The following is a 13,452-nucleotide window of genomic DNA, read 5'->3' on the forward strand; positions in this document are numbered from 1 at the left end:
CACAGTGTTGCAAAGATAAATGAATACAGTTATGATAGTTTACCTTTCTTTCTAGTTCCTCTCTCTCCAGCGCTGCCAGCCTCTCCTGCTCTTTCCTCTGCTGCTCTTGCAGAGCCTGACGTCTCTTCTCCAATTCCAGGTTTCCTCGCTCAAAGTTCTCCCTCTTCTTATCCTCAAACGTCACTGTGGAGATACAAAGGAAGTAAAAAATAAACAACATACAGGCTACGATTAGACATTTTTAAAGATGTAATAAGTGGGGGAAAAGGGTGAATGTGCCTTGTGGGTTTTCTGGTAGACACAGGACTAAAACCAGCACACATACACACTAGTCTGCTTTATTTTTAACTGCTTTTGTTCACATGAATGTCAATGAGGAGTGGCTAGTAAAAAGATAGAAAAGCAAAGTGGACTGCTGTCACCTCAATGAGACTGCTTCTCAAGAAGGAATGGAAAAGTTCATGGTAGCTAAGCAGCTCACAGATCACCAAAACAACTATTTCAGATGTTTCTGACAAGCGTTTTCAAGACTCTGAATACTGTTTGGAGTTTTTTTAAAGATTTTTGTTTATCCAAAATCACAGCAGGGTGTTGAAGCCACATCGCCATGGGCAGATCTAGTCCCAGTTTCACCCATAATATGTCCAGGACCAGTCACCTGGTAGTTTCTTGTCCAGGTTGGCTTCTGCCTCCTCCTCTGCCTCCTCCTGGACGCTCTTCTGGTCCGACTGAACACTGTCACTTCGCACCCGCCTTTAAGACACAAACACAAATCGTAAAAAACAATCAATATTATCAGTACACACTTTCAGTATTGGCAGATGAATAAAGTAAATCAGTTAATGGGGTAATTGGTTACAGTATTTACCTGAAAGTGGGTGGGAGGTAATCTGGTGGTAACACAGGGGGCAGCGGTAACCCTGACATGGCCATATCTATGAGGTGCATGGCTAAAATAAACTCCTCAGCTGTTAGCTTTCCATCCTGGTCGATATCTGAGAGGCTCCTAAAGGAAAAAGAAGATGGTGCAAGATTGATACCTTATGAGTGTCCACTCCCCTTTTGTTCTAGATTTAACAGTTGAATTTTAATGTACTCACCATATTGTGGCCAGCTGGCCCTGAGGAAGACTGGACTGCATCAGGATAGTACGAGCCTGAGGACCTGGGACACAGACAAACACATCACAGGGAGAGGAAGAAACGTCACCAAATGCATTTAATGCTGTGGTAAACAGGGAAGAGATATTATCACAAATAATAAATACCTGTGAGATGTCCACTCATCATCTTGTCATGAGAGTTAAAAAGCTGTCTGTACTTCAGCCTGGAGGACTGAGGAACGGCCCAATCAGGCGGAGGCAGACCACTGACACGTATAAAAGAAAATAAAGAACAGAGGAGAATGATGTGACGAGAGAAACAATGAGAAGACAGGAAGAAAGGAAAAATAACTATATGTAATGTAGGATACACTTTCAAAATGTTCCTACGCTCCTTGAGTGGTCTAAGTATACAGCTTACTTTCACTTTTATTTTTCACCCTGAGCTTAAAGCATGTCACCAAGTTGGGTGTAACCATGACAAAGATTTTACACAGTTTTATCACTTTTTTCTCATTTAAGTAGATCGCTGGGGCAAAATGTTGCAAACATCTGTGATTATGTAGCCTACCTTGCAGCGTCCAAGGACGGCCCCTTCTGTAACTTGGTACTGGAACGATTGAATGAAGAGGACTTGTTGACAGAGGGAGCTGAGAGAGACAGAAAGAGTCCATTTAAGTCAGAGGTTCTTCACTAAACTTTAAACAGCACATGCACTTTGTAAAGCTTTTGATTTCATGTCATTTCGTCCAATTTTTTCAGTCATTTACAAATTCAAACACTGAATTCAAGCTGGTAACCCCGGCTCACAGCTCGATCTGTTACATCTTCTAAAAAGTTCACCCTTCATTACAAGACAGTGAACTGCTACAGTACAGTACAGCTTTCATAAAGACATAAAAAACAGCATCTGGCTCTCTGTAATGTAAATATTATGTGTAAATAGAAGCTCAGAACATTTCAAAACACCACCTTCCCCTGCGTTGTTACCTGGGTGGGAGAAGCCTGAGATGGGCTGCATCATGCCTGTGGGAGGAGCTCCGTTGGCGATGGGCTGGGGGAGGGGAGGCGGGGCGGACGAGACGAGTGGCGGAGACACTCCGACAGGCAGAGGTGGCAGGGGGAGCGGAGGCACGCCTGAAAGAGGGGCTGAGATGGAAGCCATGGGAGGCATGCCTGGAGAACAGAAATACAGTACAGGCGTGATTATTAGACACATGCACCAGGGATGAGAGAAAGAGATCAAAGAGAGAATATCATCAATATTTCTCACGTCCCCCATTTTATATTCATACTGTTAACAGGGTGTCAGAGCCACAGTGCTCTCTGAAGGAGAGGGACATTATGACTCCGTGCTGTGTTTGCATTACAACTTTATTGATCAGCCCTGAAGGTGCAACAGACTGAGAGTGACTGAGCAAACATTTCCAAAATGACCTTTGGAAAAGAGTGACATCATCCGTATCCTTAATACACCCACAGTGTTTTACTAGCACACACAGTTTTATCGCTGCCTTTTTCCAGGCTCAACAAGACATCAAAAGACCTCAAGGAAAAGCAGTTGTCACATGAACTGATGGCAAAAGATTACATCTATGTTATTACATTAAACTGTGGGCAGTGTTTCTTCTGCTACTTATCAGCAGTGGACATCACAACCACCACAGAGGAGAAATTAAATTAAAAAGATCATCGTCACGATTTAGTCCTTAGAATCAGTCGCAGCCTAAAATTGCATTTAAGGCAGTGTGACTTATCAAACAAAGCAAGCCGGCAGACAGGATGTCAGCTGCCATAAACATAATACAATTATATAAACACACATAGCACATTGTGTGGTTTTGTCAGTCTTACCAAAGCCACCCTGGGGTGGTAAAGGCAGTGGGGGTTGTTTCATACTGGGAGGAAGCGACGGGGGCAGAGGGTGACCCTGGAGTTTCAGTTTGATGAGTTTCATGGCGATGGAGAACTCGTGGATGTCCATACGGCCATCACTGTTCATATCAGCCAGAGCCCTTCAAGGGAAGAAGAAGAAGACAAATTGCTGAGACAGAGTAAAACTTCATCATTGTGTGATTTTTAATCTGATATCCCAGAGCCGGTTATAACTTCCTGTCGATGCTGCTCACCAGATTTGGGCCAGGATGGGAGGGGGAAGTCCTGATTGAAGGAAGAAATTCCTGGCTTGGTCGCCTTGACGGACAAACAGAAACATTATGTGAGATCAAAGGACAGATGCAAAAAGAAAGGATACTTCAGACCACACGAGGAAAGAAAAACCTCATCTAAAAACCCATAAATATTATATATATAATAAAATAATTTAGAAAATATTGGATCTTAGCTTTAACTGTTAGGATGGTAACAGAAATATAAAATATCTCTTTAATGCACTTTCTCTGAGTCAATACAACAAACTACATAATGCCAACAAGTTACATGATGCAACTTTTAAAAGGATTAGATAGATTAGATTGACTGAGAATTTAAATGTTAGATTAAATCAATAATGAAAATAAATGTTAGTTGCAGCCCTACTTATCTTATCTTTACTATCGAAGAGTATCTCATACCACTTACTGGGCTGGTGGGGAATCCCAATAATGGATTTGTTGAAAGTCTGATTGGATTTCTGAGGAGCATTGTGATTTGAAATTGAACTGTAACATTAAACTTGGCTGTAAGGAATAAAGGGTTTTTGTCTGATTCAAATGTAGTTATCTTTTTTTTTTTATTGGTGAGATAGTAGGACAAAAAAGTGACATAGAGGACACAAACACTGACATACAGGCAATAACATAAAGCCGTTATGATAAAGTATGTTATCATTTGAGAGTGGGAGTTCATATTCACGCATCCAAGCACTGAAGACCTTAAGCGACACTGTCCTTGTTCATGTCCTCATCTCACCTTATCCATATAAGGGTGTGTGTGGTGTGTAGATAGAGGAAAGAGAGAGAGAGGGAGAGTGATAGTTACCTGTGATGTAACCCCCGGCAGTGGGAGAGAGGCTGTGAAACTGCTGATCATGTTTGGCTCTCTCATCCACTGAGATCAGAAACACATCTGGACCTAGCCCACAAAACAAACACACATACAGTGTTACAGATGAGAAACCGGATCCGAAGGTCAAGACCGAAGCCAGACACAGACGGTGGAGGAAAAAAGAGGAATGAGAAGAATGTATGAGTCATGAGTTTCGCTTCCTGCAAGAGGATTCCTATTAAGTGTGTCAACTCAAGACTGATGAGCAAAGTAAAAAGGATGGACGGGCGAGGGGCCGAGAGACTGATGTCTGTCCTTAGATAACTCAGTGCATGACACGTCAGTCTGTAGCTGAGTATCATGTGAATTTAGCAGCAATCCTAACAATCTAAAAACAATTGAACATATTATGTTTTTAGCCTGACAATAAGGTGCTCCCATGAACCAAGAGAGAGTAACACCCTCACTGGTCAGTCTCAATAATTAACCGGTCGTTCCGCTTCTCTACTTCCCCGTTTCAACTGTGTTACATTTTTCTTGACCAATTAAATTAGATGTCAGTTAGTTAGAAACGCTTATGTTTCAGCTTACATATCCTTCCTGTTTACACAGTTTTAGTGAATCATAGTGACTCCTTTTTAAAAGGAAGAACAGTTGATGCTGATGGAAGCATTATCATTTCACTACAGTTGGAAAAGCTGCTTATTCGGTTGTCTTTTGACATATGCAGCTCCGATCTTCCTGCTACAATCTTCTTTATAAAGGAGCTTTATATGGTTATTCATATTTTGTGGATACAGTCATTTTGTCTTTGCCTGGGGATTAGAGGTGGGAAGTAATGAAGTACAAATACTTTGTCACTGTTCATCAGTCTTATATTTTACATTTCAGACCCTGCACTTTTGCCACCTCTGCTAAACATTTCTGATTTTGAGGCATACTTTTGCAGCTCAGTCTTGTTGTCATGTGACTTCACTCTGCCTCTCCCCTGATGTAATTCAGTGTACTGTGCTGGACAATTAGATCGATAAATTATAATGGAGGAATTCTACGATGTAAAACTGGTTATGGAAAATGAGAGTGGATTAAGCTGTGGCTCGTCTTCTGATGCACTCATGGAAAATGATGGAGGGTTAATGGAGCAGCGTGCCTTCAACTCTGAGAGGAAAATACAAACATCAGCTCTCATAAAATCTTTGATTGCAGTTACACACAAACATACTGACCTGTGAATGTGGTGGGGAACTGTGCCATGGTTCACTCACTGTTCTGCACTACACGACGACACCTGAAACGACGTAGAAAAAACAGATTAAGTGTTTATCTGATCAATCTCATCCCACCTCACTCAACTGCTTAATAATGCAGTAAGATAAATAATAAAGTAACATTAAAGCACTTCACTGGTGAGCCACAAAAATGCCTTCATAGTGAAGGGGCGGCAATCCAGTGGCACATTAAAAGTGCCAAATAATGTCCAGTCACCTGCCAAAAGGTGCTGATACAGGAGACAAAGTCAGTCAGAGGAAATTATTTTCTAGAGTTAATTTTCCACTCTGCTGTCTTTTGATGCTGAAGTCGTGATTTTTTTTCAGTTTGGTCCCCCGCCCAGTCAGCCATTACAGGTCCTGTACTTCCAAGGTTTGTTTAGATGCAGTGTTAGATGCATAAAGACCAACATAAAGCACATAAACACAGTAGTTCTCAATAAGGCATACAGCTTGTTTGTCTATATGGAAAAAAATCACGCTGAAGAAGTTTGTATCAGTCTGCTGTTCAGCCTGGTGCCGGTCCTCAGGGGACTGGACCGTGTCAGCCGTGCCTGCACTGTGCATGTCAACAGGGCAGCAGACCTTTATTTATGCAGGGCAGGCTGCCTGAGCTTACTCGCTTGTTTTCTAAACCACTCTGCTTCACACTCACTCATTTACACACATTCTCACTTGGGAGCTGACCACAGTGAACACCATTTTTCTACTGTTGGCTGATAAAAAGCTCCACTGGAGTCTTCTTAAAGCCAGCGTTTCTTTCAGACTAAACAAACTGCAAAGCTGCTGACTAGGAGACACGAAACACCGGGAATTAGTGCTACAGAACGACGGGTTTGTCTGAAAACGAGGCAATGTTTGTTGGAAGAAACATCTATTTAGACAGTAAAACAACCCGCCTAAGAAAATAAGGCAAAAGTTTCTGCTTATTTTGTAATTAAGCTGCGATAATCAATAAATCGGAGTTCCTGGTGGGACAGAATTTACTGTTGTGATTGACAAAATCAGAAAAATGAAAGTGATTTCTCAAACATGATATTCATAATAATATAAAATATGACATTACTGCGCTGAAACAATAAACTTTACTAAAAATGCAGCTGTTTCAGTCCCTGGTGGGAATAAAACAGACTGAAAAGATAGAATTTACACTTGTTATTTACAAGATAAAGAGACAAGAAAATGGCAGTGATTTATAAAAATATGGCATAAAACTGTGTCCTACCCCGTCACAATACAACCTCCATATAGAAGTGTCTGTGTGTATCATACCTCTGCTCTAGTGGAGGTATGTTAATCAGATCCAGACCTGCCTCCCCTCCCTCCCCTGTATCCCTGTGGCCAGCAGACAACCCATAACAAGAATCTGACACACACTGAAACGGACGAGGACTCGGTGTGGATGTATGAGTGTGTGTGTGTGTGTGTGTGTGTGTGTGTGTGGGTTGCTGACTTTTCTCCCAGTGTGATGTAAACAGAAATTCGGTGTTCTTAGCAAATGGTGAGCAGAAATCCAGTTAAAGGGTCAGTTCATCCAAAATCACGTGGGTATCTTGGCATGTAGTATCAGTCTTCATATTCACTTCTGAGACTTGAGCCAACAGCAGAACGTAACGGAGATGGAGGGAATTTAGTCCAAAGTGCTCAAAGCATCAAAACAACTCAACTGAAATGTCTCTTTACAGAAACAGTTACTCAGACTGATGTGGACATTTTCTCCGGGACCGTTTCTTCAGTAGAAAATTGTCCTTGCTCTATTCAAGGGTGTGTGTGTGTGGTATGTGTCTATGTGTATGTGTGTGTGTGTCTCATTATCATCAGAGCAGGAGGACAAAGTAACCAGCTTAACTAGGTCAGACGAACAAAGCCCACCCTGCACAAACACACACAGACACACACTTTCACGGCCGTTGCCACTGAAGGAAAACGTCGACGCGGTCGGGGAACTACAGTAGATTTTTAGCTGGCTCTTAAAAACAGGACGGGAGCGATCAAACTGCTGGTCAACTGGGTCAAACTTTATTTGTGTTATTCAATCAAATTCTGGAGCATTACCTCTTTTTGTTTCCCTTATTTTCCCAGATGATTATTGAACTCAAACTGCTTGAAAAAGCACGTCAGCTTAGTCAGAATAAGATCTCAACTGGCTACAGAAACAGTACAGACAAAATGTAGCTGCTTCTTCAAGTATTCTCGACTGGAACGAACCCCAAGGAAGTGAAGTGCAGCAGAGAGCACAGTGTTATCCTTAAGTGAAGTTACAGGAATTGGAACAAGACTTACTTTTACATCTCCTGCGGCCAAAATCTAGTCAGATTTCAGGCTGCAAAACCTCAGTCCAGCCAATAAGCTGCTTGTGAGTCAAAGTGACTTTTGTTTACGAGCGCCAGCACCTCAGACCAAAGCAAACTAACTGCAAGAGAGATCACACCCTTTGTTACAAACACAAGGCAGGAGCACTCCCTGTTTTTACCATGATATCTTTTGCATTAATCATCGTCTGAGTGACCTTGTTTTGGTGGAGCTGTTGGATTCAAATGGCTTCTCATTTGTGACAGCTGCAACGATTACTCAATCGAAAGAAAATTAACGACCAATTATCTTGATAATCGACTAACCGTTTCAGTCATTTTTAAAGCAAAAAAAGTCAAAAAAGTGCAGGTTCCAGCTTCTTAAATGTGATGATTTGCTGCTTTTCTTTGTCATACATGACAGTAAGTCAAGAGTCTTTGGGTTTTCGACTGCTGGTTGAACAAAAGAAGCAATTTAAAGACGTCACGATCAGCTCTGGGTAATTGTGTAGAACATTTGTTACATTTTTTTCACTAAATGAGTAATCAAGAAAATAATCAGCAGATTCAGCGATAATGAAAACAATCGTGCAAATATCTGACAATTATAATGTCACAAATTATAAATCCAGCAGCAAACTTCATTCAAACTTCAACAGAAAGTCAACTGCCTGACTTGATTTGATGATTGTGAGTTTGTTTGTTGGAGCTGTCAAGCATCTGTTTTCTTTGTCATCATCAGCGAGTACTTGAGGATTTTTTTCTCTGTTCTTGTTGTTTACATGTATTGTATTTGTGGGATTAGTCTGTATAATTAGAGCGTTGGGATGTTACTGGAGTGTTGGTCTGTTATCAAGGCTTGTGGCAGATGCCAGTTTAAGCCCCTCACACACATGCACATGCACATGCACATGCACACACACACGCTCTTAAGGCAGCTTCATAACATGATACAGATTAGGGTTCAGACTCTCTTTTCTCTTTGTCCCTCCCCCTCATGTTTCTTCTGACCCTCTCCATCATTCCCCTTTTCCTTCTTCCATGGATGAACTGCAGGTAAACTGATGCTAACCTACTCTCAGTTACTGTGGAGTAGGGTAATAATACTCTGTCGAGGGATGTGAGAAGACTGCAGCATGCATGAATTCCTAACGTTGTATTAAATTTAGAAATTTCCCTGTAAGGAAATGTCGAGAACGATTCCAAGATCCTTTGTTAGTCTTTCTTGAAATACTGCACATTATCAGCTGGAATTAAAAACAACTTGTTGATGCCAAATGTCCTTCAAGCAAGAGACAACATATTGAGAAACTTAGTGCAAGCAGCAAGCCGGGATATGTCTGCAGCTCTACATTTGTTTAGTCACACATTATAAAAAACTGCAGCTTCTTGCGATTTGGGCATTGCACTTAGCCATATTGATTATATTTTTGCTTTATTGTGCAGCCCTAATTAAGATGCATCCTGTAAAAAACAAATTAATTTCACACTGAGCCAAAACTGAATCTAATCAGAGAGATTTCTGGGGAGGTAAAGGATCATTTCTCAAAGTGGAATAAGATAAAAAAAAATGTAACGGCTCAAGTAAATATGAGAGACTTAGATAAAATCATAATTCCTTTCGATCCACAATGCCTGATTTATGTGGGTTTTTTCAGTCTTGCTCCTTCTGTGATTTTCACTTTCAAAATGGAGAAACATATTTCAGCCTCTTCTGCTGCCAGTGCATTGTGCTCTTACTATAAATACCAACATGGTATCATGTCAATTTGTTCGACAAGTTGGCTACAGGAAAAAGAAAAAGCCAACACCAAACATCAAAATGGACCCATATATGCAGGACACACCTCAAAATAACAGTCCTTTTAGTTCATTGTGCTGACTAAATGCTCAGTCACCTGATCCTCCATTGTTTTAGTCTGAAGTAGAGCAGAAACGACGAGTCAATTAATCAATAAACGGATTGGCAGGATTCATTATTGACTGAATGTGAAGATTTGCTTGGTTTCCACAATTTAATATCACTATAAACTAAACGTGATGTCTGTGGGAAATTCTGCAGGGTGTTCTTCATTAATCTTATCGTGCTTTAGACGACACCATTAGCAAATTAATTGGAAAAAATAATCAAAGGTTTACCTGATAATTAATGCCGGAATATTTATTTTATTCGTTGACTGTCTCATCGTGTGGATGGTTAAACAATTACGTGTTGGTATTAATAACCACAGCCTCTTCACATCAGCATTCTCACTCTACACACACACATACACAACACATGCATTTGCATTTAACACACACCCTCGACACACAGCCCCCCCCTTCTTTCCCACTCGCACACTAAAGAAACACTGGCTGTCAACACACCCCCCTGACGCTGACCTAAGATCTGTGTCTCTCCCTCGAAACACATTCTTACCACACTGATGTCAAAAGGGTGAAGCCTGAGAGGTGACAGGACACCCACCCATCCAGCACACACTCACAGCGTTACTACTGCAGTCTCTCCATCAGCTCTTGCTGTATCACTCCACCCTTCCCTCAGGCTCCCATCGCTCCTATAGCCTCCACAGCTAGCTAATGTTAGCACTATCACTATGTAAAAACTGATAGCAGGAACCAGAATGCCTCGGATGGCGACAAGCTTAACTGAAGCACTGGGACTTTGTAGGGTCATAGCTGCTCACAACAGCAATGCAACATAAATTCACCATGTGAATTCTTGTTTAACCTTGAACGGGTTTGCAGTAGCAAAACCGTCCAGTCATGGTTTAAGTATTAAAGTAAAAGGCTTTCAGTCAAAACAGTCAAAGCAGGTCACAGACCCAAAAACACCACTTCATTGACCCAATAACTGTTGTTCTTTTGTGGAAAAGAAAACTTCTTTCAGCAGTCAAAACAATGCCATAAAAAATGTCTTTTATTTTAATGAAATACATTTTCTCATACCAGTATTTTGTATTTTATTTTGATATACTTGATAAGCAAGTATTTGTAATTCATAACAAGATTGTTTTTGATGCATTTGTGCTAATTTCTGATCATCAGTTTATACATTTTTAAATTGGTTAAATTCTTAACAGTTATTAATAATTGAATCCCATCCCTAGAACAAAAAGACTGACTGAGAAATGGTCTTTCAACGCACAATAAGTGAAAACACCTGTGAGGAGGCTGAGTAGGTGCTTTAAGGTCACGTTAGCCTATGTAACATTAGCTTGCTAAATGAAATGACTGGGTTTACGTGATGCATCTGGCATGTTTCAGGTCACACGTCAGTGAATGACCATCGCCTTTGAGGGGGTCAACCACACTCTTCTTTTCACTGCCACTGGTTGTGTCTGCGACTCAAAGTTCACCGAAGCTGAACTCCATGTAAAGCCGAGATAAGAATTTGCTTCACCACCAGATGCTAATTTGTTTCATTTGCCACTTTGCTCACACAGACTGGAGGTAAACGGGAGGCCAATGTTTGCCAGTGTCGATCGAGTGACCGTGCCCTGTTTGAAATGTTTCGCTGCTTGTTTTTTTGTTGTTGCTGCTGGATCATATTATGAATCTGGCCTTTGAAGCTGTTGGAATTGTTGAATGTTGAATGCAGTCCTCGGATATGTTGGCACACATTGTATTATGTGGTTCTGATTTATAGCCCGTTTGAAGCAAGAACATAAAGTCCCTCTCCCAAAGCCAGCTTGACCTGCTGAACTTTGACCGACTAAACGAAGTTTAGTGCTCAGAGGTGAACATTTGAGCTTTCTAAAAGAGCAGGGGATGATTTAATGAGGACTGTAGATACAGCAATGCACCTAAAACTTACCCATTATGAATAATTCTGTCCATTTTTTCCAGTGTTATAACGACAGAGCAAATTATCATCATTGATCAATACATGATAATGAGATTGTGGCTGAAGATTTTCTGAGCAAGACTTGTAACCGGTGTGGGCTCGAGGCCAGTGTTTTACAGTGAGAAAAACAAAGAGACAGAAAACACAAAGATACGATTAGGGCTACATCTATTGATTATTTTCATAATGTGGAAAATGGCTTGGCACAAGATTTGAGAGCCTGGAGGAGCATTTTCAAATGTCTTGTTCAGGGCTGTAGCGATATACCAGTTACACGGTATAATGTGGTGTGAAACATGACCAACCTGGTCTTCATACAGTGTACATTTATATACGCTACTGAATTCTACCATATCAATGTAATTAAAAATATATACACATTTCACGTTTCTTTCATCGGTCAGGACATAATATACTGTGATATTATAAAGCGTTTGTTCACCAAGAAAGCCTTCTATCTTCATTGCCTTACGGATCAACTTCTAATAAAAACTGTTATTATTACGTAATACTGGATGCTGTGATATTGTGAAACCCTGATGATATTTATCATAACATGAAACTGTTGCATCCTTAGTCTTATTCACATTCGAGTTTTCCAGTCATCGAATAGCTGTCATTTTGCTTGATTAAACAAGTGCAATAACTAATTGCCGATCAATCTCTTAATCAAGGAGCCGTTCCAACTCTAATCTAGATACACCTTTTGCAGAACGAACACTGCACGTTGCATTTCTGCCATTTTCGTGCAAAAAAACAGCTCCTGCTATTTGTGGACGTGTACTACAGGGGTGCTAATTAAAAATATGCATAGTATGCAAATGTGAGTTTTCAAAGGAGTTGATACAACACAGAAAGGAACTGAATCACAGAAACATTGCAGTCAAACTCACTAGACTTGGTGTTTGCATCTGCAGTCCTCCCACCTTTAAAAGGACCTGTCAGCATCCACGTTACCATGGGAACCAGGCCTCACTGATGCGCCTTGTTAAGCCCGGTCAATCGAAATGCTGAAGTTACACATCCCCTGGGTTAGTGCAGGATGAGTGTGCTCACTATTTAAGCCAGCCTTTGCTGCTGGAAGGAGCGATTACAGCAACAGGAAAGGGTCTATTTCACAATCCATCCTCAACTTCCTGCATCATTTTTCATATGGCACGCCTGCTAATAGCAACACTCAACAATCACAAGCACGTCTAGGTGTCGGACAGATCGTAAGGGAAACGTCTCGCCTGAGGGCAGGTCTGACTTGAAAGTTAGCTTAGAGGTGGACAGCTGTGGGCAACATCAGGTTTAAGGTGAGCGACCGCCAGGCTACTGAGAAAACCTCCACCCTAAAAGCCGCCCTAGCACTGTCACCAACCTGGTTGATTCACCATCTTTGCATCCACCAACACGAGTAGCAGCACGGCGAAGGTTAACCACAAGTAACACCGCTCAATGTTAACGTCAGGTCACAGGCTGGCAAGACAGATGCAGTGATTTAACATTAGCATACATGCTAACTTGTTAGTAGCCACTGGTTCGCATCGTCCTCCGGTTTCACGTCGCCCCGGTCTTATTACACAGACGCATATTAAACGCCTCCGAGGCAGGTTAATATCACAGCAAGAGGCTGACATTGGCAAAGCGACATCAGGTGAGGAAATGACCAACTAGCCGCGCTAGCGTCTCTGTCAATGCAGCTAGCGAGCATGCTAACCAGCGAGAAGCTAACGTCAGCTCGTCAGCCCGCTCAGGGACATTCTTTCACAGCACACATACTACACTCTGCCCTTACCTCATAGTTCAGTTTCCATCGTGAAATACCGGATAAAGTAGCCCGCTGCGTGTTTATGTACCCATATAACGCGGTTTATTCTCCCAAAAATGTGCTGTTTTATCACCGAAGCCCTTTCCGGCGATTCTCCTGTGGCTCCAAAATCCCGACCGACTGAGGGACAGCTGGAAAATGGGGTA

General features: G+C 41.5%; 1 protein-coding gene across 4 annotated transcripts in view; it reads right to left on the bottom strand.

Annotated features, from left to right (window-relative positions):
- The window catches only part of itsn1 (intersectin 1 (SH3 domain protein)), a 42,297-nt gene extending 28,882 nt beyond the window's left edge, over positions 1 to 13,415 (bottom strand). For all 4 annotated transcript variants that reach the window (XM_073481914.1, XM_073481912.1, XM_073481913.1 and 1 more), the window contains exons 1-12: positions 13,274 to 13,415; positions 5,314 to 5,375; positions 4,082 to 4,174; positions 3,232 to 3,295; positions 2,957 to 3,117; positions 2,093 to 2,278; positions 1,674 to 1,752; positions 1,268 to 1,368; positions 1,101 to 1,164; positions 869 to 1,006; positions 659 to 753; positions 44 to 183 (exon numbers count right to left, since the gene is read on the bottom strand). In XM_073481914.1, coding sequence (XP_073338015.1) covers positions 44 to 183; positions 659 to 753; positions 869 to 1,006; positions 1,101 to 1,164; positions 1,268 to 1,368; positions 1,674 to 1,752; positions 2,093 to 2,278; positions 2,957 to 3,117; positions 3,232 to 3,295; positions 4,082 to 4,174; positions 5,314 to 5,341 — 1,149 coding nt within the window. In that variant the 5' untranslated portion in view covers positions 5,342 to 5,375; positions 13,274 to 13,415. The remainder of the gene's footprint in view (positions 1 to 43; positions 184 to 658; positions 754 to 868; positions 1,007 to 1,100; positions 1,165 to 1,267; positions 1,369 to 1,673; positions 1,753 to 2,092; positions 2,279 to 2,956; positions 3,118 to 3,231; positions 3,296 to 4,081; positions 4,175 to 5,313; positions 5,376 to 13,273) is intronic.
- Between the last annotated feature and the right edge of the window lie 37 nt (positions 13,416 to 13,452).

The sequence above is a fragment of the Pagrus major genome, chromosome 15 (assembly GCF_040436345.1).
Source record: "Pagrus major chromosome 15, Pma_NU_1.0".
Lineage (NCBI taxonomy): Eukaryota > Metazoa > Chordata > Actinopteri > Spariformes > Sparidae > Pagrus > Pagrus major.